We start from the raw sequence: 27637 nt of genomic DNA on the forward strand, positions 1-27637 counted from the left end.
TAAATCATCCTCCTGGTAAATCCCCTCAGGGTTCCCACTGGCCAGGGTTCCTCCTGTAATAGGGGTTGGGCAAGTGTGTAGTCTGAGCTCCTGACCTTTAGCGTGAGACCCTTAGTGTGAGACCTTTAAAGAGAGACTGTTAAAGCGAGGTCCTTAGAGATCATTAGCATGTGACCATTATGTAGTGACCTGTTAGCACTGTGGTTACAAGTCCCACTTCACCAACAGTCAGCCACGAGGTGGTCCTCACAGCACAAAGTTTGGTGAGAAGTGGATCTCCACCCTCTCCCTGGGGTACTCCAGGCCCTCTGACTTCTAGCCAGCAGGTGAGCTGGTGGACCTGGGGAAAGGCTGAGGGCTATGTCCTTCAAGGCTCCAGAACCTCTACCACGGCCACCCACTGGCCAGGCCCAGGCCCTGAAGCAGCAGCAAACCTCTCCCCAGTCCCCACCTTTTAGACCTAATGGTGTGGCAGTCTCCATGGGCCACAGTCTGTAGGACCAGGTCCCCGCAACTTTGGGCCATGTGACAGCTGCTTCCTGGGCTTCTTGCTCCCTCAGTGATGATGGCTGGGCGAGGTGTGGAGACTAGATCCTGAGGGTGCCACCAGCTGAGATCTGCCTCCTCAGCCAGGCCGGGGCACTGGTGGGAGGACCCAGACTGCTTGCTGGACTAACGCTCCCAGGCAAGGTAACCAGCACAGGGACCCCCTCCACCAAGTCAGGGTCTGGATCTTGGCGGGAGGGGAGAAGTTGAACCTTGGGACTTTGCTCTTTCTTGTTAGAACAGAAAATCATTTGTTTCAGTGGAGGGTTACATGGTCTTTGTGACCTGACCATGACTTGACTTGGACAACAAAGGATCTGACACCAGAATTTTGCAACAACTAACTATGCCCCTCCCTCACCTTTCCTATAAAAAGGGATTTGCTAAAAGCTTTTGGGGAATTGGGGGTTTTTAAAGGCATGAACTACCTGTCTCTCTGCAGGGCCCTGTAGTAAGCCTTTCTCTGCTCCAAACTCTGACATTTTGATATCTCGTGGCCTCACTGTGCATTGGGCACCTGGTACCAAAACTCCCCATACATCTGACCCCACCTTCTACCTCTTTAGTCTCACTATCTATCTGATACCTTGCTTTCGCTACTAGACTTTCTCCTAACAGTGCTGGCCTTCTTCCTATTCCTCACATAAGCTAGACTCCTTCCTGTCTCAAGGCCTTTGCATGGGCTGTTTCTTCTGTCCCACTGATGGCTCTTTTTGTCTTTTAGTCTTAGCTTTAATGTCCTTTCCTCTGAGATGCCTATACTGACCACTCATACGAGAGAAGCCCAGTCACTCCCTATCCCCTCACCCAGTTTATACCTCACTTACCTCCTCCTGATGCTTTCTTACCTACTTTTTTATGAGTTTATTGACTACCTCCCCGACTAGAGCATAACCTCCCTTATCATGGTTGTACTGCATGTAGGCATTTAGGTGATTTTTTCCTTACTCTATTTTTTAGTTGTTTTTGTAGTGTTGTCATATTGCTTTCATAAATAATTAAAAATGAACATTAAAAATCAATGCCCATCTGGGAATTAGTAGCAAGGATGTGAGGAAAGGAGGGGGTGATTGAAACAGAGGCAGTCTGGTAAGCTTTCTGCCTTATCACAAACAAAACTCACTGTGAGTGCAGAGTGGCTATAACTGAACTCATTTTGGGGTTATATGTCTAGAAGCCCCTTTAAAGCTCCTTTGCCTGATGGACACTGCCTAGATGTGATATCTCTTGAACTCTCTTCCATGAATCCTGAAAGGGACTTTCACTTATTTAATTTGTCATCACTTATTGACTTTTGAGAAAAATTTCTGTGACTTTAAATTTAAATATTGAATAAATCAATAATTTGCATACCACTTGCTCTAAATGTCCTATAGGTTGACTTCGTGAAGAAACAATTGAAAGCTGTCTATGAACAACTTAGGCTAGAGCAACAGAAAATAGAAAATTATCTTTCAGACTGGAGCATGAAAGTAAGTGCAATACAGGTAGTAATCTATCAATTTGTCATTTATGTTAAATAGAACAATCATATAATTTTTTTTTTCAGATATTAGATCATTCTTCAGAAGAAAGAAGTAACCTGCTTAGTGAACTGCCCATGGAATTAGAAACTTTGGAATGTCCATACCCTGACTTGAAATCTTCAATCCTTAATGAGTTCTGTAACTTTACAGAGAAATATCAAAAGAAACTTCAAGATTTTGATCTGCAATTAGAAGACATATACAGGTGATAAGCTAAAACTTTTTCAATTATGTAGATATTTGTCATCAAATTTTTATTTTTTTAGGGGTCACTATACTTCTGATTTACCATTTTTATAGACACTTTGTGCTTGGAATATAGTCTACCAGTAAATGTTTAAATTGACTCTTTGTTGAAAGGAGAGGTTTTCTTGTTTTTTTCTGCAAAGTAATTTCCCTGAAGTAACAGTTTTAAAGATTTGTATATGGTTAAAATGGCAACCCACTCCAGTACTCTTGCCTGGAAAATCCCATGGACTGAGAAGCCTGGTGGGCTACAGTCCATGGAATTGCAAAGAGTCGGATATGACTGAACGATTTCACTTTCAAAGTATCTTTCTTATTTATTGCTTTACTATTGGTAAGAAATAGTTTTTAAACATGAATTTTTGATAACTGAATTTTCACTTCAAGATATAAGCTCCTCTTCAGTGAAAATTTAAAAATGAGTACTAAAAATTGATTACAGTGGAAAATATACCCATGTAATTATGTTATCTGTAATCTACCATGATTTTGCCCTATATTGAACACAAAACATGTTTTATAAACTTTCTTAGAAAATGCACTTTTAAAATTGAAGTTTAGTTAATTTACAATATTGTGGTAGTTTCAGGTGTATAGTAAAGTGACTCAGCTATATATATATATATATTTTCAGATTATTTTCCATTATATGTTATTATAAAATATTGACTATAGTTCCCTGTGTTATAGAGTAAATCCTGTTGCTTATCTATTTTATGTGTAGTAGTTTGTTAATCCCATATTCCAAATTTATCTCTCCACTCATTTCTGCTTTGGTAAGCATGTTTGTTTTCTATGTTTGTGAATCTGTTTCTTTTTTGTACATAGATTCATTTATTATTTTTTAGATTCCACACATAAATGATAGCATGTAATATTTGTCTTTCTCTGACTTCACTTAGTAAGATAATCTCTAAGTCCATCCATTTTGCTGTAAAATTGCAATAAGAAAATGACTTTTGATTGTATCATGAGAATGACAATCCTCTTCTGAATGACAACTATAATGTTAAGTGACTTAAAATTCTGTGTTGGCAAGGCCATCTTCTCTAGTGTAAATTCTATATTAAAATTCATTTAATGAACAAACTGAGAAATGCCACCCTGGGTCAAATCAATAACCTACTTCATATAGTGTTAAGTATATAATTTCTAGGGAACATTTTGTAGGAAAACATGCCTTTTACTCTTTTATATTGAATTCAAAATTTTGCCCAAAGAATGTATATTTAAAAAGAAAGAAACACTATTGACGGGACATATTTATAGTAAATTAGAAGTAAAAGACTCTTCCCTTGAAATGAAAGAGGTGAATGTGCAAATATTAGTATTTCTTATATTTCTTAATGAATTGCTTGTGAATGAAGCTCTTCTATGTGAAATTACTAGTGTTAAGAAATTAGTAACAAGGACAGTCTTAAATCCTACCAACCAGAGCTCTTTGCTTTCTTAGTTTCTTGATCCAGGCTCCTCTGTGACAGCTTCTGTGTGTCTCAACTTTGGAAAGGCAATCCTAGGTGAAGTCTGTGTCTTTCAAGACCTAAGCTGTTTCCTGACTTCTCTGTGGCAACAGTCACATGTTCCTCATGGGCAGACATGTTTTTGGTCTCCCAACAGCCCCCTGCCTCCCTGCCTCTCTGTCTTCCTTTATTCCCATCTTGAAATAAAGCTGAGAAAATATTAATAATATATAATTGTTTATTTATTGATTAGTTATACTTTAGTCGAAACTCAATCACAGTGAAATATTAACCATGTACTTAGTTTGTCTCTAATTGCAAAATAGACATCCTCTCTCCCTTCCCCACCCAACCTTGCTAAAGAGGTTTCAGAACTCATCCGGTTTTGTGTCTGCTGTTGGTGTTTTTAGTCATTAGACTGACTGTGCCATGCAGGGAAGTAGAGCTGACTGTCCTTTTAAAGTGGGTCGGCTGCCCCTTGACCTTTCCTCCCAGATGGCATCGTGTGCCCCTAGGAAAGCTGGCTGAGACGGTGGTATTTCTAGGTTAATGGCTCTTAGACATAGAAGATTTGCCTTAGCAGCATGTAGCAGCTCCCTTCCACTAGGACCTATTTTTTACAACACGTTTTCTTACCTCTGTTTGAATCTAAACTCAATTTGTGCTCTTCTTTTGGGTAACCCTGCACCACTCAGTAAAGACTGAGATTCACAGGTCCATTGCCATTACTGAGATTAGAGAATGAGATGACTATGCTAAGATTTCCACACAGAGAAGCAGCACTGAAGGAAAAATGGCTCAGAAAGACTTTATGGAAGAAGTAAGATTCACTATGGAATCTGAGGAATGCATAGGGTTAAAATAAGACAGAAGGGCGCTGGTGAGAATGTTCCCAGAAGGCATATTCAATGCTGAGGCTGTAAACCCTAGAAGACAGAGTGATTAGCAATATTTGTATCCTTAGCACCAAGCATATCCTGGCACATAGCAGCTTCTAAATAAATGATTGTGCAATTGAGATGAATTAAAGGTGAAAACAGTAGGTGAGAGTGGCAAGACCTGTGATGAGAGCAATAGAAAACTACTTTGGAAGAATATGGGCTCATAAATTCTAGTTTAATAGTCTGTTTGTTACATATAATTATCCAGAATAAATTTCATATAGCTAATGATATATTTTACTTGATGAATATTTATTCAGTAATCCTTAATATACAGTGGTCTCTGCTAAGCTCCTTGGTAAGGGGTTCAACAGGCAGACTAGACTAGAATGTGTCCTTCCCTTTGAGAAGGCTTGGAATATTGAGGGGAATGGACATATACACATTTACCCTGACCAAATTATAGGCAAATGCCAACTGCAGAGACTATGACAAATACTCTGGCAGTGAATGATGAAACACCAGTAAAATTGAATGAGATTTCAGTAGTCTTATTGAGGAGAAAGAGAATAAATAGGCTATTCTGAGTAACTACAGAGGTGGTGGGCATCAGAAATCTCTGGCTGTTGGTGAGTCAGTCATGTAAATATACTGTTGTAACTAGCACAGTGAAGTATATGTTTTAACTCGCATTTGCCAATATCTGCCATTGTTTTGATAAGACCGTTTCACCTTTTGGCTCTAGTTTTTAGGCCTTGTAAGAATTCGCATAGCTTGTGTACATGTATGTGCACACCTGCACAAGTGAGTGTTTGTATATTTTAAATAGATGCCTACTGCTATGACTAAGAACGCTGAAAGACCTGGGGGACATTTTTAAATTATAAGAAATTTTCATTGCATCATGGTTAATCCCAACATTTAGCTGTTCCTATTTAGTAGCAGCTTGCCAGTTTGGATTGGAATGATTCCATCCCCAGATCCAAAGGTACACCCTAGCTGGGAGTGTGTACCAGTCAGTAGCTTCATTTCCTCAGGCCACAGCAAAAAGGTGGTCCAAATCAGAGCAAAGCTCAGAACTCTTGTTAGATACAGGTGAGAAGCAGTGCATTTTTTTCATTGTGGTTCTACTAGGAAAGTACACAAGTGTGGTTGCTGCTGGCAGCCATGTCGTGAGTGAAGGAAAGCAGCAAATGAGGAGAGGAGAGGGTACAGATAACATGCAGAAACTGGGTTGGTGCCTTGTTTGAATAGCATGGGAAACCAACCTCATTGCTGCATTTCCAAAAGCAATTAGTCCGTATTAATGTCTTAAATCATTTCGACTATAAAATTCCTAATTTTATTCAATAGTTGATCTGATTTCAAAATACCCATGACTCATGAAATTAATCTGTCAATTTAATACAATTGTAATTGAAGAATTGTTGAACATTATTCCAGAATTTATTAGGAAGATTAAGGTTGTGAAATTGCCCAAAGTTTCAGAATGAAGAATAACTGGGGGTGGTTGTTCAGATGCTCAGTCATGTACAACTCTTTGCAACCCCATGGACTGCAGCACGCCAGTCTTCCCTGTCCATCACCAACTCCTGGAGTTTGCTCAAACCCACACCCATTGTTTTGATGATCCCATCCAACCATCTCATCCTCTGTCACCCCCTTCTCCTCCTGCCCTCAGTCTTTCCCCAGCATCAGGATCTTTTCCAATTAGTCGGCTCTTCCCATCAGGTAGCCAACTTATTAGAGCTTCAGCTGTAGCATCAGTCCTTCCAATGACTATTCAGTGCTGATTTCCTTTAGCAAATTGGTCTCCTTGCTGTCTAAGAGACTCTAATAGTCTTCTCCAATGCCACAGTTCAAAAGCATCAATTCTTTGGCACTCAGCTTTCTTTTTGGTCCAACTCTCACATCCATATATGACTACTGGAAAAACCATAGCTTTGATTAGACGGATCTTTGTTGGCAAAGTAATGTCTCTGATTTTTAATGTGCTGTCTAGGTTGGTCATAGCTTTTCTTCCAAGGAGCAAATGTCTTTTAATTTCCTGGCTGCAGTCACCATCTGCAGTGATTTTGAAGCTCAAGAAAATTAAGTCTGTCACTGTTTCCATTGTTTCCCCATCTATTTGCCATGAAGTGATGGGACCAGATGCCGTGATCTCAGTTTTTTGAATGTTGAGTTTTAAGCCAGCCTTTTCAACCTCCTCTTTCACTCTCAAGAGGCTCTTTGTTCCTCTTTGCTTTCTGACATTAGGGTAGTCTCATCTGAGGTTGTTGATATTTCTCCCAGAAATCTTGATTCCAGCTTGTGATTCATCCAGCCCAGCATTTCACGTGATGTACTCTGCATAGAAGTTAAATAAACAGGATGGTAGTATACATCCTTGACATACTCCTTTCCCACTTTTGAACTAGTCCACTGTTCTATGTTTGGTTCTAACTGTTGCTTCTTGATCTGCATACAGGTTTCTCAGGAGGCAGGTAAGGTGGTCTGGTATTTCCATCTCTTTAAGAATTTTTCACAGTTTATTGTGATTCACACAGTCAAAGGCTTTAGTGTAGTCAATGAAGTAGAAGTAGATGTTTTTCTGGAATTCCTTTGCTTTTTCTATAAGAAAAATTTCTGTAAGTTCTAACAGATGTTAGCAATTTGATCTCTGGTTTCTCTGCCTTTTCTAAATGCAGTTTATACTTCTGGAAGTTCTCAGTTCATGTACTGCTGGAGGCTAGCTTGAAGGATTTGAGCATTACTTTGCTAACTGTGAAACGAGTACAATTTGTGGTAGTTTGAACAGTCTTTGGCATTGCCCTTCTTTGAGACTGGAATGAAAACTGACCTTTTCCAGTCCTGTGGTCACTGCTGACTTTTCCAAATTTGCTAGCATATTGAATGCAGCACTTTAACAGCATCATATGTTAGGATGTGAAATAGCTCAGCTGGAATTCCATCACCTCCACTAGCTTTGATTGTAGTAATGCTTCCTGGGGCCCACTTGACTTCACACTTCAGGATGTCTGGCTCTAGGTGAGTGACCACACCATTGTGGTTGTCCCTAGGTAGTAAATTAGAGATACCAAGGAAACATTTCATGCAAAGATGGGCACAATAAAGGACAGAAATGAAATTGACTTCATTGTGGCTAGGAGAGTGGTAAAACTTGCATATCAAATATAAATATATATTTAATATTAAAGCAAGTTAGAAGATTTTATATGTCTAAAGCAGCTCAGTGGAACAAAATAGAAATATGGAGAATATCTATAATAATTTAATTTGCTTTAAAGGTAAAATTTTTATACTGTGAGGGAAAGATTGGATTATTTATATGATAATGCTTAATAACAGGGAATTAGAAAATGAGGTTAGATCTCTTATTCCATGTGACTAATGAACTTCAGATACATTAAAATATGAATAAGAAAAAATCATAAAAGAATTAGATAAAAATAAAAACAAATATTAAGTAATCTTGGAGTAGAGAAGTCCTTTTAAAACATGTTACCTGCAGTGAAATCATGAAGAAAAAATTTAAATATAAGCAATGACATAAACATTTAATAAAATCTAACAGGATGTTTCCTCAGGCAAGTATAAAATCTTTAAAGAATCAATATGGACTTCTAATTTTCTGTCCAGCAAGTAAGGGGCTTATAATTTGCTACTCTGCTCTAATGAGGAGTAGAAAGTTGAGCAAACTGGAAAATCAACAACTCTTCTTGTGTATGTCAGAGGAATAAAGTCAAGGGCAAATCACTGCATCCAAAACTGGAGACGCAGGTAATACAGAGAATGACAAATTATCTGAGAAGAAACCCAATAGCAGAAACTTTCATAGGAACCAGTGTTGGGGTAGAAAAACCTGGACTATAATTGATGAATTGCTGGATGCTGAGTGTGGACAACTCAGAATTAAAAGTTCTAGGGGACCTTAGTCATGGGGGCTCCCCACACTTTTTTGAATTTTGCCTCAGGAGTTCCACTAGATATCCACAGTGAACATATGTGAAAACTCCCCTCAAGTCTCTGGCAGGGGAAGGGGAAAAAACCATTTTGAGTAACTCCAGAGCATTTTGTTCTACTTGACAAAGGCTGCACAGTGGAAAATAATCAGCCTCCCAATGCAGGAGATTCAGGAGGCTCGTGTTCAGTCCCTGGGTTGGGAAGATCCCCTGAAGTAGGAAATGGCAATCCTCTCCAATATTCTTGCCTGGAAAATTCTATGGACAGAGGAGCCTGGTGGGCTATAGTCCATGGGGTCACAAAGAGTCAGACACAGCTGAACTGCTGAGCACACAGGCACGCCCTCAGGGGAAGCGGTTTTATCAAAGCCTAACCTCCCTGGGGGCAGGAAGGTACCCAAGTCCAGCAACTCCAGCCTTCCACGTGGCGAAAGGGAAATACCCAACTCCAGCCGTCCTGCTGCACCAAAGTGGGGGAAACTGAGAAGGACTGGTGAAGTTTATAATCCCCAGATATTCAACTACACTGAGGGTCATTGCCCCAACCTTCTCCTCTCCCTCCTCCCATATTGTTAAAGGGTCAACTGTATACTTGAATATATAGTGATTTATTTCTGACTCTTTTTGACCCCTTGGAAAGTAGCCCGCCAGGCTCCTCTGTCCATGGAATTTTTTTCAGGCAAGAATATGGAGAGGGTTGCCATTTCTTACTCCAGGGGATACTTGAATATATAAGTGATTTATTTTTGGTTATTCATTGTAGTAGCTAAAAATTGAAGAAATCATCTTAATATCAATAGGGGCTAATTTTGTAAGTTTCTGTACAACTGTACAATGTATTATCTTCTGGATTAAAAAAAAATGTAGGAATTCCCTGGTCTAGTGATTAGGGCTCTGTGCTTTCACTTCTGGAGACCCTTAGCTCCCCTGGTCTGGGAACTAAGATCCTGCAAGCTGCATGACACAGCCAAAAAAAAAAGGGTAAATACTTAGCATTTACTGATATGAAACACTCTCCAAGGGTCAAGATGATTAGGGTGTGATACAAGGTTAAGGAAACCTTGTAACAGTGTACAGTATACATTTTATAAAATAGAAAAAAGTAAATGTGTACTCTCTATCTCATTACATATATTTATATTCAGATATATATTTGCTTATATGTCTGAAAAATACAAAAAAAAATTGATGCCATTTGTTTCCTTGGGGACAGGAGCTAGAAGACTGGGGGTCTGAGTGTGAGAGAAAATTTTTATTGTACCCCCCATTTTATTAAACCTTTTGAATTTTGAAACCTGTGAGTATAATATCTATTCTAAAAACAAGGAATTTTTTAAGGAAAAAATAATAAGGGTAAAAATTAAATGATAAATAGGAAATATTGGTAAATATCAGGCACAAAAAATTAAAGTCATTAAAATATATGAAGACAGTTTGCTAATTAGTTGATTGAATGAACAGCCAGAAGTGAAAAGGGACAAAAGAGATGAAGAAGTTATTTATATTTTGTATTTTCAACAAATATTTGTTGAGCAACTAGTGGCATAAAATAGACAAAACCCCTGTACTCATGAAGCAGGTTGGAGACACACAGTTACACACAATACCTAATTAAACTATGCACAGTAGTGCATTAAAAGGTGAAAAGTTCTCTGAAAAAAACAGACATTAGAGGAAAAGAGAAGTTGCTAGAGTTGTGGGGGAGGAGGCAGATTGTAATTTTGAATGAATTTTTTGGCAACAGTCCCAGTTGAAAAAGTGACATTGAAGTATGAGTGTTCTTACTCACCTCAGTAAACATGAGTGTTCTAGCCATGTTTACTAAGCTAAGGAGGGGTGAAATGCTAAGTCAAATAAAATAGGACGGGTGGTTGACTGCTGACTCCATATGGAGGTCATTGGTAATCATTTTCATTGAAGAAGTGGTAACAAATGCCTGACTGGGTTGGATTCAAGTGAATGGGAGGAAACAATCGAAGGCAAAGAGCATTGATAATACTTTTGAGAAGTTCTTTTTCAAAGGAGAGCAAGAAAGTAGGGCCAGACTTTTATGTTGTTGTTTTGTTTTTTGTTTTGCTTAAAATGGGACAGATATCAGTACGTTTGATACTAATGAGAATAACCCCTAAGAGGATTTAGTACACATGTGGTTCAATGTAGAGTATATGGTCAGATTCTGGGAGATGAATTGATATTGTGGTAGAAGTCCATGGAATTCTACATAATACAAATGACAGAGGAATTTATGAAAACCCCTCTACTCATTGAAAAACTTAAAAATACTCATATTTTTACTTATAAAATGGTAAAACACAAAAGGAATTTATCCAAGATTAAAAGTATGGGAGAAATGGGTATTTTTATACACAATTAGTATATAAACTCTTTTGGGAGGCAATCTGGCAATATGTCATCACATATCTTTATATATGTAAATTATCTTTATCTCTTTAGAAATAACCCTAAGGGAAATAATCATAAAAGTGAAATAAATAGTTGGCTTTGACAGTGTTCAATACTATTTTTCTTTCTTTAGTGATAGCAAAATCTTCAAAATGACTAAATAGCCACCACATAGGGGATTTAGCTTCATCAATTATGATATACCCACACAATGGAATACCACCCTGTCATTAATAATTATATTAAAGAATTTTTAATGACATAGGTAGTTGCAATAAGTTGCTATGCAATTAAAAAATCAGGCCATATAATAGCTTACATAACATGGATTCTCTTTTTTCCCTTTCCCTCTGAAAGTGTTACATCCATTTAGCCACATGAAAAAAAAATACTGAGATTATCTACCTGCATAAATTATAATAAAATAGCTATCCCCAGGTAGTAATATTATAAATAATTTTGGCATACATATTGTTTCTATTTTATAAAGCAAAAATACAGACTTTTAAAAATCTAAGTTAAAGAGGGAAGAGGGGACCATTGATATTTATTGAGTACCTATTATATGACATGGCAAATATATGTAATTTTAATCTTCAATACACTTCATTTAAAAAACTCTATTTTACTGATTTATTTTACAGTTGTAGCTATAGAGGAGCACTTTCCCCAACGTTTCTAAAAAGTAGATAGCTGAACAGGAATGAGTTTCTTCTGCTCCATCTGAATAGAAAGCTTCTCCCCCACACCACACCACTCCAAGCATGTATAGGTACCAGGGTATTGGTAAATTATGTTGATGACCAGAGCAGTGCTGTGTCATACAAGTGTGATGTGAGCCACATATATAATTTAAAATTTTTAACTAGTCATAGTAAAACATTTTAAAAGATAAAATTTATTTTAATATTGTATTTTTAACTTAGTGCAAAATAGTATAACTTTAACATTTAATCAATAATTTAAAATTATTAATGAGATATATTACATTCTTTTTTCATATAAAATCTTTGATATCTGGTTTGCACTTCACACTACAGCATTCCTGAATTGGGACTGGCCACATTTCAAGTGCCAAATAGCCACATGTGGCTAGTGGTTACTATCTTGGACAATGCAGCTTTAATGTTTTACTAAAACATTTTTTTTAAGGAATTGGTTGCAGTTGAACCTATTTATTTATTCAGTATGTTTGCGAAGCTATTTAAATTCTATTTGGACTGTATTTCATTAGTAACATGACAAGTTTAATTACTTGTTTTAGACTTAGATGAGATTGTGGCTTTAATTTCCTAACATTTGGTGAGTTAATCATATAGATGAGACATAATTGTTTGATGCTCCACTTAGCTATGTCAGATTTGAAGCCAATATGTGGCAAAAACTATACAGTGATAACAAGTAATTTCTACTTTATTGTTTGATAAATATATTAAATTTTAAAATATTGATTCATAATTATCATTCTATTATTTTATGAGATCTGAACCTTGAGTGCTATTTAAAAACCCACAATGATTTTAACAATTTTGCCCCTCTGTGTGTACATTGTGAAGACCCACTAGTTTTATATGTTTTAAACTAAAAGTTTTCAATTTACCCTAACTATTAATGACTTTCAAAATAACTAGTTAGTCGTATCTGTCCCTGTTTCACTTCTTCCCTCTTCTATGTGCCTGGTGGCTCAGACGGTAAAGCGTCTGCCTACAGTGCGGAAGACCCGGGTTCAATCCCTGGGTCAGGAAGATCTCCTGGAGAAGGAAATGGCAATCCACTCCAGTGTTCTTGCCTGGAAAATCCCATGGACAAAGGAGCCTGTTAGGCTACAGTCCATCGGGTCGCAAAGAGTCAGATACGACTGAGTGACTTTACTTTTCACTTCACATGTGCCACGAAGTGATGAGACCGGATGCTATGATCTTAGTTTTCTGAATGTTGAGTCTTAACCCAGCTTTTTCACTCTCCTCTTTCACCTTCATCAAGAGGCTCTTTAGTTCCTCTTTGCTTTCTGACATTAGGGTGGTGTCATCTGCATATCTGACATTGTTGAGCCACTAGGGAAGTGCTAAAAAATATATTTGAATGAACATATACATGTGACTATATTTTGATGAATGCAAGGTAGATGAAAGAGAGAGAAAGGAGCATAATAAACAACTGTAATTTGCTTACTTGATGATGTTACAAGAAATTCAAATGCTAGAGCCTTAATTGTTGTTTAGTCACTGAGCCATGTCTAACTCTTTTGTGACCTCATGGATTATAGCCCACCAGACTCTTCTGTCCATAAGATTATCTGAGAATACTGGAGCGGGTTGTCATTTTCTTCTCCAGGGGATCTTCTGACCCAGGTGTTGAACCTGCATCTCCTGCATTCGCAGGTGGATTCTTTACCCCTGGAGCCACCTGGAAAAACCAGAGCTTTAATTAGCAGGTGGCATTTTTCTCTGAGAATATAGTCTCAGAACTTTTGGAAAGTTTTAGTGCCTGGGCCTGTCCAGTCTCAGGTTCTACATTTCTGGTCTGGGCTGGTTGTATGTTAAGGGTGGTTAATAAGGAGAGAAGTGCTCAGAAACAAGAGTATTATTATTTGAACACTAACGTATTCACTTAGTCACACTGGTTAAATGACCCCCTCAAGCAATGTCCATGGTCACTACAACTCCCATTTTCTCTTGGTGTATTCCAACATGGATTGTCCAGCCTTACCTGGGAATTAATGTTTATCTTGGAGAGGTAATAATTGCAGACTGAGATTTTTATTTTTTGTCATATGTATTTCATAGCTTTCTCCTAAAATAAATACATTGTTGAAAATATTTACTTTGTGTTCTTAAACTAAAAGCCACACTTGGTGATTGCTCAACCTATTCTGGGTTTGCTGTGGGAATAAAATGAAGTTTAAATTCTCTTGACTTCAGTGGAATGAATTTTATCAAGGGAGAAAAAATAGGTCCAATTTCTCAAGGACATCCCCAAAACTAGTCCTAGATTTTTGCTTTTGCTTAATTAATAACTCAGTCTGTGTATTGATGTATATGTTATGTTCATTTAAATGCCTTTTTGAAAAGTAGAAGACTAGTGGTAATAAATTTCCAGTTCAGAAGTCTTTATTCTTAGTATCACTGTAGCCCACAACTGCCTTCTTGATATAATTGCTTCAAATAGAAGCTACACAGTATAATGATGCATGAGGCTACTTTTTTAATACTAAAGAAAACTGAAAAATCAGGGTTTTACAGGATGGAGTGAGAGTCATTTATGAGAGGATTTTGTTTCATACCTACTTCATGAGGTATGAAATCAAATTAATCTTGAGTAAATCAGATTGAAGAAAATGGAAACATATCAGTTTGACAAATTTTTGTCCAAGACAATTGATATATGTTATTTTTTAACCTGGATGATACAGATAGAATTTGTTATTAAAATAAGAAAATCTGTGCAGTTATAAGAAAAGACAGGATTAAAATTTCAATGGACAGTTTTGCCAAATTTTGATATGAGAGGAATTATAATGCCTATTTAATATAGCAAACCAACTGTTAATAACAAGTTTTTCCTACTCCTTATACCTTGAAGTCCAACTGTGGGTAAATATAATTCTTGAGGAAACCATATCATTAGAACTGAGAAACCAGTAATGTAAGAAATTATAATCACCACACTCACAGGCTTGTGCTTATTTGCTACACTAATGCCTATAAAAGAACACAAAGGTGAGTATTATTAATGTCTAAAAATAATAAACCGAGAAAAAGAACCATCATTCTTCTATTGAGTCTTACAATTTCTTAATGACTACTGGTAGTCAGTTTGAGGTGATATTATAAAAGTCTTATGTGACAAATGAAATTTCAGAAGGCCTCATAATCATTAATTAAAATTTTCCTCATCCCATCCCAAAGAAGTAGTCCAGTTCTATTATTTTTGTTTTTGAACCTGGAAAATTGAGTAATAATATCCATATAAAGTAATTTTATTCACTTCAACTTTATTGCATCTAAAAATATCTTTGTTTCTCAAAAATGAAGGATAAAATGGTAACATGAAAGCAGATTTTTGCTCAATAGGATTTTTTAAAAATTAAAACAAATAATACATTTGTGGGTGATCTTGTCTTTACTGATTCTGTTCATTTGAGTTTGAGCTTGTTTTATTTTTTTATCTTAAAAATGGCCTTTGGTGTTGAACACTGGTCTATTCCCAGTCAGCTAAGTGGTGTCCCTGTCGATGCTGGTCACTGGACACACTTGTTCTGCATCTCTTGAATCTCTGTATCCTTAATAGTATTGATACTTTCCTTCCAAAGCAATATTAGGATGCTACATTTTAAAAAGTCATTTTTCTTCCATTCTGTGAACTATTAAATAGGATATCATTGGCTAAAAAAAGAGAATACTCAACCCAAGTGAAAGTCACATAAACAATAAGGCTGTTTCTTATTTCACTTGAAGCACAGAGGTAGAGAAGTCCAAGCTCAGTGACGCCTCGTTTTCTGCATTGTCTCGCCTTGCCCTCTGGCAGGATAGATAGATGCCCTTCTGTCAGATCACTACAGCAGTTCCACACTGCCACACTCATAAGCAGAAAGAGACCTCTTCCTTGTGTCTTATTTGAAGAGTGAGGAAACCTTTGCCCCAGAAGACCTCTCCTCCCATTTCAGTGTCCAGAATTGGGTCATTTGTCCATGATTATATCTAACACTGTCAAGAAGAATGGAGAGCCTGAGAATGGTTAATTGTGAATGGTTTAAGATCAATCAAGATTCACTCCCGAGTCTGGAATGGGGCTCACTTTTCCTGAAGTGGGTGGGTGCGTGGGGATTATGGAAGAAGATAAATCTTGAATAAAATCAGGATTCTGGTGAGCAGAAGCAAAGGTAGAGGCAATGTCTGCTACAATTTTCTTTTTCTTACTGGTCTTGTGATGACTATAATTCTTTAAAACCTGGCATATGGGATGGTTGAGCCATTATGTTTTACTTTTAACAAGCTGCTTTGCTTTGATCATATTATTTCCAAATTTACACTGGGAATTCTACTTCCTCTTAAAACTAGTGGTGGATGGATGTAAGGACAAAGCTGATTTAGGTGTATTGCCACTATTCCGGCTACTCCACCTCCAAAAAAACATACACATTCTAGGTAAAAAATTCAGTTTTCCACGCAAACTACTTTTAAAAAGTATCTAAGTAAAAGCAGAGTGCTTGTTATGAAAATAGCACTTGCAGCTTCCAAGTAAATCTCTTAGCCTCCTGATCAGATTTCCATTCCTAAATTCTCCTATAAGAAATTCTGGAGCCATCACTTTTGGAACCCAGTCATAGTTCTTTCCTATCACTCCTCAGAAGAAGGTGGTTTGGATGCTGGTGCAAGTTCTGGCTTTACCTTATAGGTCACTTTTTTGCTTCTTGTTGATTTTTTCAATTCAGTGGAATTTGATCATATTCCCAAGAGCCTACTTTATTCTGACTGTCAGTTCCCATCTCAGAAGGTAAACAGAGCAGAGCTTGGGAAGCTTGGAGGGAGAGGACTGCTAAGTGGCAACTAATCTCCTGGAAGACAATGTACACACCCTTACAAAGTCCAAGGAGCAGATTCTGTTGGTCAGAAATGAGTCTGAGGTCAGAGAGCCCTTTGTAAGCCAGGCAGAAAATCAAAGATAGTTTGTATTTGGACAATAGGCCTGGGATGGGGTGGTGAGTAGCTGGGGAGACAGTTTCAGGAGCTAGGCTGATTAGTTTCAGTGTTTGAATAATTTTAATTTGGGAAGACAACTTTGGAAAGTGTTATCAAGTTGTATTTGCTAGAGAGTCAGACTCAGTGCAGCCAAACAAGCAGATTGTGTCCCAGCCATCTTTTATCTACATTCTTCCACCAGTGGCTCACTCTCCTGACGATGTTACACTTGAAGAGATAAAGAGTTTTTCTTTAGGCTAGACTCACTATGATCACTTGCCAATCAAGGCAGTCATCAGACGCTGGTAACTACACCAGTTAACTTCAGAAGGCACTAATTACCAGTTTTCTGGAAAGCCTCCTTTACCCTGAGAAAATATAAGACAGCTTTCTGCCAGTTTGAAGACACAATCTTTAGTTTCAGAGACTTGTTTCTCCTGTTGTCTTGTGTTCTTGCTTGCCATCTTGGCTGTCCCCACCCTTCTAAATGTCTTTAGACATGATGGAACCACAACCCTGGGAAGTGATTTAAACATGACTATGAAGAAAACTGGTAGTTAATTGTGAGTCTGGTTAGGACTTTTTATAATGACTCAAACAGGTAGAATTAGTGGGGCAGTTGGCCTTGGTCTGGTTGAATTCTCACAGCCTTGTCCTCCTGTTCCGAGTTACCTGTTTTCTCATGTTCTGCGAAATCATGATGAAATTATTTTGGTCAACCTCAATATTGGGAAGCAGGGGATGGAAGGTAGGTATTGAGTAGTAAATATCTCAGAGTCCTGCAGGCTAGAATTTCCTGAAACATTTTAAATTAGAAAATTTGGATGGACAAAAAAACAAAAAAGAAAGAAATTGCAGAAACTTACTGAAGACCTTTTGTCTAAAGGTATTTTCAAAAGTACTAAATTTTAGGGTAATTTTAAAGTCTTGTTTAAATTGTTCTTTAAAATTATAGTCACTTTTCAAATTCAAAGATAGAAAAGTAATTGGAATATTTTTCAGTATATGTGTAATTTAGCAACTTCTGTCATCATAATCACCTGTAAAGCAGGTAAAGTAAACAAGAACTTTGGAAGGTAAAAGCTAACCTTAGTTATTTCATATAATTAAACTATCTCATACAGATTTTTTTCTAAAATGAAAAGATGAAGGTTTGACTAGAAAAGATAAATGTGCAAATTTGAATTTAGAAATTCAGATACATTAAATTTTATTTCATTTTAAGTGCTAAGTATGAAATAGCTAGTTTATTGTTATAAAGAAGTTACCATGTTTGAACATACCTATTAAATTTTTATTATCCAGGAGAGTTAGTGTATATATGGTGGTGGGAGTTTTCTCCCTCACAAACAGCATCCTAATGGAGATGTATGACTGTGTCATTAGTGTTGCTGATGTGAATATTTGCTTCAGAATTTAAGCTGGCAGCTCTGGAAACTGCTATCAGTTCAGTTCAGTTCAGTTGCTCAGTCATGTCCGATTCTTTGTGACCCTGTGAACCGCAGCACGCCAGGCCTCCCTGTCCATCACCAACTCCCGGAGTCCACCCAAACCCATATCCATCAAGTCGATGATGCCATCCAACCATCTCATCCTCTGTTGTCCTCTTCTCCTCCTGCCCTCCATCTTTCCCAGCATCAGGGTCTTTTCCAATGAGTCAGCTCTTTGCATCAGGTGGCCAAAGTATTAGAGTTTTAGCTTCGACATCAGTCCTTCCAATGAGCACCTAGGGCTGATCTCCTTTCGGATGGAAACTGCTATAAATACTCTAAAATAATATTATTGTGAGTATTTATATATAATTTCTTATAAGTGTGTTTTTCATTTTTATCTTACATACACCAAAATAATGACTTGCAATTTGTGTCATTGTGGTAATTGAAAAAAGCTGTTGAGATGTGAGGTTTCTAAAATCAATAGCAAATGGATGTGATCATTGTTCATAGCATACTTGGTTTGAAATATCTAGTTTTAATGTTATCATTTCATATGTTTATGTGGTTTTAATGTCACAAAAATGGCACCTAATTAATACATTCATGTAATGTATAAAAATACACTGAGTGCCACAAATTCTTCTGCTGCCATATTTTTTTTATAGCGATGTACACTGCTTAATGTGTGCTTTTATTTAAAAGTCATTTTTGTAAATGTTTGCTATTTGCACTTTCTCTTTGAGGACAGCCACAATCTTACACCACAATTCAGTATGAGAGATCATCAAAGCAATTAGCTTAGAAGTACTTCTCCATTTACTAAAGGATTTAAAATATTTTTGACAGTTATGGGTAAGATTGCTCATAGATTATCTTAGGTCAAGTTCTATAGGAGCAGTTCTGAGACAGGGATTGTAAGAACGGTTTGAGTGGTTTGTTGGGCAAAGCTCTCAGGAAAAGGACGGTAAGGGAAGCAGGATGAAGGAAGGGAAGATGTCTGTGCAGAAGATCTCAGTTGAAACAGGTTACCGTTTGCTCTCACAGTGAAACACCAGAGCTCAAATGGCATCACAGAGTTGGTCTCAACTTGCGGCAAGTGGGCTGGTCTTCTGTACCCCGTGTCAGCCAATCATTGGTTGGGGTTGCTTTCAAAGGTGGGTGGGAGAGTAGCCTCCTGGGTGAGATTGTTCCCATTTGGCCCAGGGCAATTCTCCAGAGGAGAAAGTTATATCTGTGAATTATCAGCATCTTGATGATGGGAATTCTAGCTCATCAAGGTGACTGAGCCTAGCATCAACAGCAGTCTCTGTGCAGATAAATGACAATTTAAAAGAGAACTTGGACTTCTCTGGTTCCCTGGAGTGGCTAAGACTCCAGGTTCTCAATGCAGAGGGCCCAGGTTCCATCTCTGGTCAAGGAACTAGATACCACATGCACAATTAAAGATCCCACATGCTGCAACAAAGATCGGAGATCCCATGTGCCACAACTAAGACCTGGTGCAAATAAGTAAATTAAAAAAAAAAGGCAAAAACAGAACTTACTGGACCTAGGTTCTGTCTCTTCCTCCTCCCCAGCACATACACCTCTGTACATCCACATTTGTAGTTAAATATAGATGGAAATTCAAACTGTATTCAAGTCCTTTTGATTACAGAAACAGTTTAAAAGCATAAATGAGGAATGGACTTTGTATCTATTCCTTTTTCTGGTTGCTTGCCAAGTAGAAATAGAGGATTTCTGTGGCCTCATATGTGTGTATCCTCAGTTGTGTCCAAATCTTTGCGACCCCGTGGACTGCAGCTGCCAGGCTCCTGTGTCCGTACTGGAGTGGGTTGACATTTGCTACTCCAGGGGAGCTTCATAACCCATGTATCAAACCTATATCTCTTGTATCTCCTGCATCGGCAAGTGGATTCTCTACCACTATGCCACCTGGGAATCCCTTTCTGTGGCTACCTCTGCTGTTAACATGCATTTGTGTGGATCATGAATGAAATGAGTTCCTTGAGAGAAGACCTGAGATACTGTCCATGAAGACTTGAAAGTGAAAGTCGCCCAGTCATGTCCAACTCTTTGTGACCCCATGGACTATAATGCCCATGGAATTCTCTAGGCCAGAATACTGGAGTGGGTAGCATGTCTCTTCTCCAGGGGATCTTCCCAACCCAAGGATCAAACCCAGGTCTCCCACATTGCAGGTGGATTCTTTACCAGCTGAGCCGCAAGGGAAGCCCAAGAATATTGGAGCGGGTAGCCTATCCCTTCTCCAGTGGATCTTCCTGACACAGGAATTGAACCAGGTCTCCTGCACTGCAGTCGGATTATTTACCAACTGAGCTATCATGGAAGCCCAAGGGTGTTTTAAATGCCAAAAATACCCAGGCAAACTTTTTTTCAGGTTTAATACTCCTATTTGAGATTCTTTATTTGTGGAAGCCTTATGGTTGTCTATACATGCATAACTGATTCAGAGAGAACCCAAACCCTCAATTTGTTTAATGAATGAAATCTTGAATTCTTTCTCTGCTATAGATTGTTATGTCATACAGAAGAACTGCAGACTTTGTTTCTTCCTAATGGAACATTTCCAACTCACTTTTTCTTCCTATTACAGAACTGTTAGAGAAGGTATCTTCTTTGAAAAATAATTTTGTTTCTTTCTTGCTACTTATCAGAACAACCAAATACTTTAAGAAACTGAGTAACTTGAATGAGGATGGTAAAATTTCAATTAATATAAATGATTTAAAGAGTTTTTATTGTTTTAAATCTTCAAATAGTTTACAAGGGCATAGAGGACATATTATAAAAATGCTTTAAATTGCAGTTAACTTTAAAGTAGAAGACCATTGACATGATAGAAATAAACAATAGTAAGTCTTCATCTTAGATCAAAGAAATATTTGTTGCTAATAATATTCACTCTGATTGCATCTGTATTTGATTATTCCAACTTAGTAAATAAGAATAATGATATGCAAATAAACTCAATAATAAAGAGACATTAATTCAGTCTACAGTTCAAGCTGATCCTGTAAACTTTTCACTCTGCATAGGGCTTTGCTAATACTTCCTGTAGAACACAAAGCCTAGGAAAGTTCTGAATTAAAAAAGGTATTTTGGAGCATGGTGGCCATGTTAATGGGAAGGTGACTTATGGGGATCCCATGAAAAATGATTTCTTTATCACTTTGAAATCTAATGCCATTGGGTATCTTTTTACTACCAACATTTAGTCATAGTGCCACAATGTAGGAAGTTAAGGGGATAAAGTAAAAGATAATTTTAGACTCTCTTTTAATATCAAATCTTAATATGTTCCTTCCTCAGGCCTTAGTTTCCTTTATGTAATTGTTTATTTGTCTACATTTGTATTTCCTCCAGTCTAGAAATAGGAATTTTGTTGAATTAGCAAAATTCCTTTTTAATCTATATGCTTAATAATTTATTTCCCAGTGTTTGTTTATTTCATTCATTGTCATGATTTTTAAAATATTGTTATAGAAAAGATAGAATATCTTAAAAATATGATGTCTCATTGTCAAGCCTCTCTAAATTAAGCCTGGAACTCATGACAACATGAAATAATGAATTGAAAGAAACCATTGTGTTAGAATTTAGAGCCTTTTATAGAGCAGACATTTTATTTGGCTGGTGTATTTTTTTACAGACTTCATTTTATGTAATCATTGTCATTTTCTAACAGCTTAAACAGTGTGAGGTCCTTCAATCTCCTTTGATTACTCAATAATCATAATATCATGTGACATTTTTGTTGCTTCCAGAAACTTCCAGTTAAGTGATGAAGACCACTGGATTTACCAGGCTGTTTTGGATCAGTATCCTGGGAATCTCTGTGGCAGAAGGACTTTGTATCTGGACATGTTACAAAGATATCTTCCACACAAATCAAGGCATGATTTGGTGAGTGCTGAACCTTATGTGCTGCCAAGTTAAATTGTTTTGGTGGTCAATAATTACTAAACTACACACACACACACACACACATGTACACACACACACACACCTTCCCTGGTAGCTCAGCAATAACTGAGAATCCCCTGCAATGCAAGAGACCAGTCTGCCATGTGGGAGATGTGAGTTTGATCCCTGGGTCAGGAAGATCCCCTGCAGAAGGAAATGGCAAACCACTTCAGTATTCTTGCCTGGGAAATGCCATGGACAGAGGAGCCTGGCAGGCGACAGTCCATAGGGTCGCATTAATTGGACATGACTTAACAACTAAATCGCCACCATACACATACACACACACACACACACACACATATTTTTAAAAGTTATTTTTAATTGGAGGATAATTGCTTTACAATGTTATGTTGGTTTTTGCAATATCAGCTATGGGTATACACATATGTTCCCTCCCTCTTGATCCTCCTACCCACCTCCCACCCCAAACCACCCCTCTAGGTTGTCGCAGAGCAGCAGGTATATATATTTATAAATACATATATATACTTTAAATGGTGCTCTAAAATTATTTTTTTCCTACACTCTAGAAAATAATAGGATTATAGTATGAAGTCTGTCATTTTACAAGACAGTATGGCACATAACTATGCTAAAGCCTTGCACTGCGGATCACAACAAACTCTGGAAAATTCTTAAAGAAATGGAAATACCAGACCACCTTACCTGCCTCCTGAGAAACCTGTATGCTGGTCAAAAAGCAACAGTTAGAACTGGACATGAAACAACAGATTAGTTCAAAATTGGGAAAGGAGTACATCAAGACTGTATATTGTCTCTCTGCTTATTTAACTTCTATGCAGAGTACATCATGTGAAATGCTGGACTGGATGAATCAAGACTGCTGGGAGAAATATCAACAGCCTCAGATATGCAGATGATACTATCTTAATGGCAGAAATTGAAGAGGAACTAAAGAACCTCTTGATGAGAGTGAAACAGGAGAGTAAAAAAGATGACTTAAAACTCAACATTCAAAAAAAAACTAAGATCATGGCATCCAGTCCCATCACTTCATGGCAAATATATGGGAAAAAATGGAGACAGTGACATATTTTATTTTCTTGGTGTCTAAAATCACTGTGGACGATGACTGCAGCCACAAAATTAAAAGACGCTTGCTCCTTGAAAGCTATGACAAACCTAGACAACGTATTAAAAAGCAGAGACATCACTTTGCTGACAAAATCCCATCTAGTTAAAGCTATTGTTTTTCCGGTAGTCATATATGGATGTGAGGTTTGGACCTTAAAGAAGGCTGAGTGCCAAAGAAATTGATGCTTTTGCATTGTGGTTGGATGGCATCGCTGACTCAATGGACCTGAGTTTGAGCAAGCTAGGGACATAGTGAAGGACAGGGAAGCCTGGTGTGCTGCAGTCTGTGGGGTCACAGAGTAGGATATGACTTAGCAACTGAACAACAACATGCTGCATAAAACAATGGGAGACCCCTCTGGCAACATTTATTCTTCTGTGGCTTGCTTGCCCCAGAGAGCTTCACCATGGTCCTCTGGGCGGCTCTGCTTCTGTTTGGCTTCCATCCCCACCACAGCTCCACTTGATCCCCTAGACGGGTCTGAACACAAATGACCCAAATTCATAAATCAGAGCCTTGTCTGCAGTTTCCCTGAGACAGGCCTGGGAAGCTATGGTTGCATCCTTTACTGGACAAGACCACAGAGACAAGGACACAGAAGTTACCATGTCACCAATGAATTTCACAGTAACTCACTTTAAAACATATATGTAAACAAACATGTATGGACTGTTATCTTTTAAATATTATAGGCCATGCCATATAATGTTATTACATACTCTGTGTTTTTGTAATTGTTTTAAATCAAGTAACAATACTTAAGGGAGGGAGATAGGAGGGAGTTTCAACAGGGAGGGGATATATGTATACCTATGGCTGATTCATCTTGAGGTTTGACAGAAAACAGAAAAATTCTATAAAGCAATTATTCTTCAATAAAAAATAAATAAATTAAAAAAAACAATATTAACATGTGTATAGAATTTATTTTATGTCAGTCATGTGTAAACTCCTATAGTGCACATAATAATGGATGAGAGAAGAACTATAATTATCCGTAATTTTAAGGTGAAGAAACTGAAGCAAAGGCAACACAGCTAGTATGACCAACCTCTCCTGTCCCATCAATCCCCATCCAGTTATTTGTTTTAATTCTGACCTTTATTTTATTGCAAATTCTTGTTATGTAAAAAAATGTTATATAATATTAATAATTCATTCTAGATTTTATACAAGTCTTAATTTATTAAATTGGATCTTTCATTTTATTCCTTATTGATTGCATTTGTATCTGTGACCAGCTGTTGTTTTTAACTGTGTGTAGATTTTTGTATTTGCCTTCTGTTAATACGATAAAGATTTTTGCATTTACTTCTTACATTGGGATAATTAGTATGCATTTCTGTATGGTGTGTACTTCCTTTCTTAGTGTTTGACAAGTTTTAAGCATAGTCTTGGCCTTGAGGACTAAAGCTAAGAACTTTATAGAATGGACTTTAGTAGCTGACATTTAAGTGAAGCCATAGCCTGTTTCATTATGTACTTAATTTGTTCAGTTCAGTCACTCAGTCATGTCCAACTCTTTGCGACCCCATGAACCGCAGTACGCCAGGCTTCCCTGTCCATCACCAACTCCCGGAGTTTACTCAAACTCATGTCCATTGAGTCAGTGATGCCTTCCTACCATCTCGTCCTCTGTCGTCCCCTTCTCCTCCCGCCTTCAATCTTTCTCAGCATCAGGGTCTTTTCCAATGAGTCAGCTCTTTGCATCAGGTGGCCAAAGTATTGGAGTTTCAGCTTCAGCATCAATCCTTCCAATGAAACTTCAGGACTGATTTCCTTTAGGATGGACTGGTTGGATCTCCTTGCTGTCCAAGGGACTCTCAAGAGTCTTCTCCAACACCACAGTTCAAAAGCATCACTTCTTTGGTGCTCGGCTTTCTTTATAGACCAACTCTCACATCTGTACATGACTACTGGAAAAACCATAGCTTTGACTAGACAGACCTTTGTTGGCAAAGTAATGTCTTTGCTTTTTAATATGCTGTCTAGGTTGGTCATAGCTTTTCTTCCTAGGAGCAAACATCTTTCAATTTCATGGCTGCAGTCTCCATCTGCAGTAATTTTTGAGTCCCCAAAAGTAAAGTCTCTCACTGTTTCCCCATTTATTTGCCACGAAGTGTTGGGACCAGATGCCATGATCTTAGTTTTCTGAATGCTGAGTTTTAAGCCAGCTTTTTCACTCTCTTCTTTCACTTTCATCAAGAGGCTCTTTAGTTCTTCTTCACTTTCTGCCATAAGGGTAGTGTCATCTGCATATCTGAGGTTATTGTTATTTCTCCTGGCAGTCTTGATTCTAGCTTGTGCTTCATCCAGCCCAGTGTTTCTCATGATGTACTCTGCATATAAGTTAAATAAGCAGGGTGATGATATACAGCCTTGATGTACTCCTTTCCCTATTTGGAACCAGTCTGTTGTTCCATGTCTGGTTCTAACTGTTGCTTCCTGACCTGCATACAGATTTCTTAAGAGTTGGTTCATGTGGTCTGATACTCCCTTCTCTCTCAGAATTTTCCACAGTTTGCTGTGATCCACACAGTCAAAGGCTTTGGCGTAGTCAATAAAGCAGAACTAGATGTTTTTCTGGAACTCTCTTGCTTTTTCAATGATCCAGCAGATGTTGGCAATTTGATCACTGGTTCCTCTGCCTTTTCTAAATCCAGCTTGAACATGTGGAAGTTCACAGTTCACATATACTTTTGAAGCCTGGCTTGGAGAATTTTGAGCATTACTTTACTAGCTTGCGAGTTGAGTGCCATTGTGTGATAGTTTGAGCATTCTTTGGCATTGCCTTTCTTTGGGATTGGAATGAAAACTGAACTTTTCCAGGCCTGTGGCCACTGCTGAGTTTTCCGAATTTGCTGGCATGTTGAATGAAGCACTTTCACAGCATCTTTTAAGATTTGAAATAGCTCAACTGGAATTCCATCACCTCTACTAGCTTTGTTCGTAGTGATGCTTCCTAAGGCCCACTTGACTTCACATTCCAGGATGTCTGGCTCTAAGGTGACTGATCATACCATCATGTACTTAATTAACTATACCTAAATTATATATGGAGAAGGCAATAGCAACCCACTCCAGTACTCTTGCCTGGGAAATCCCATGGATGGAGGAGCCTGGTAGGCTACAGTCCATGGGGTCGCGAAGAGTAGGACACGACTGGGCGACTTCACTTTCACTTTTCACTTTCATGCACTGGAGAAGGAAATGGCAACCCACTCCAGAGTTCTTGCCTGGGGAATCCCAGGGATGGGAGCCTGGTGGGCTGCTGTCTATGGGGTCGCAAAGAGTCGGACACAACTGACGTGATTTAACAGTAGCAAATTATATATATATATTTTTAGGTAGGAGCCACCTTATCTTGTCAGCTAGGTTCTTTTCTCACATCACTTAGAGGTTAAATAATATATTAAATTCAGAGATGTGGGTCTATACTGGCAAAATGAAGAATTATTTAGGTCATCAACTCTTAATTTCAGGTGACATGCCTTTATATAGGGGCATCCCAGGTGGCACTAGTGGTAAAGAATCTGCCTGCCAATACAGGAGATACAAGACACATGGGTTCAATCCCTGGGTCAGGAAGAACCCCTGGATAAGGGAATCACAACCCACTGCAGTATTCTTGCCTCATGGACGGGGGAGCCTGGCAGGTTACAGCCCATGGGGTCACAAAGAGTTGGACATGACTGAGCAACTGTGCTCTCACAGACACACACACACACCTTTCTATAAGGAGTATTTGAGAATCACCTACAGAGGTTTTTCAAACTGCTCAGGCTCTCTCTCTTCCTCTTCTTTAAGACTCAGATCTCCCAGGGTTGGTGTTCACTGGCAGCAGGAACTGTTGATACCCACGTAAGAATGGCATGCCCTTCAAGAGCATGGGATGGGAAGAGCTACAGTCAATGCTATAATTATTTTAAGTTTAGATGTTCTAATATCTGATCGTTTCCCTAATCAATGGCAAACTGAGTTTTTAGGATTATTGCAGCGATTTTCAATGTTTATTAGCACATGTCTAACCAAAGCACCTGAAGTTGTTATTAATATAGCAAAACTGACTTAAAGGTAGAGTATTTTAAAAATTAAATGCAGGGGAAATCATGTTTTCTGCTCATAGATCCATTGTCATATAGAAGTAGAAGTTGTTCTAGGGCCACCTGGCCTGACTCCAGCCTGTATGAGAACTTAAGAAGAATAAATGACTGGTCCTCAGTCACCAATTAGCCATGGACCCAAAAATCTGGGACTGGTACCTGGTCCTGATTGTTGTATTTACTATTAAGATATTCGGTCCTCACTTTTCAAAATCATTGATTTTAATTCATTCTATTCACTTTTCTAGCAATGACAGAACACATAAGTTCAGTTTCATAATAAGCATTTATCATCTATTGTCTTTTC

At 37.9% G+C, this 27637-nt stretch overlaps 1 protein-coding gene across 3 annotated transcripts in view; it reads left to right on the forward strand.

Annotated features, from left to right (window-relative positions):
- Positions 1 to 27637, forward strand: part of CCDC148 (coiled-coil domain containing 148) — a 536518-nt gene that overhangs the window by 99506 nt on the left and 409375 nt on the right. For all 3 annotated transcript variants that reach the window (XM_070476172.1, XM_070476173.1, XM_020883117.2), the window contains exons 8-10: positions 1923 to 2018; positions 2096 to 2277; positions 21930 to 22068. In XM_070476172.1, coding sequence (XP_070332273.1) covers positions 1923 to 2018; positions 2096 to 2277; positions 21930 to 22068 — 417 coding nt within the window. The remainder of the gene's footprint in view (positions 1 to 1922; positions 2019 to 2095; positions 2278 to 21929; positions 22069 to 27637) is intronic.

The sequence above is a fragment of the Odocoileus virginianus genome, chromosome 13, assembly GCF_023699985.2.
Source record: "Odocoileus virginianus isolate 20LAN1187 ecotype Illinois chromosome 13, Ovbor_1.2, whole genome shotgun sequence".
NCBI classification, from domain to species: domain Eukaryota; kingdom Metazoa; phylum Chordata; class Mammalia; order Artiodactyla; family Cervidae; genus Odocoileus; species Odocoileus virginianus.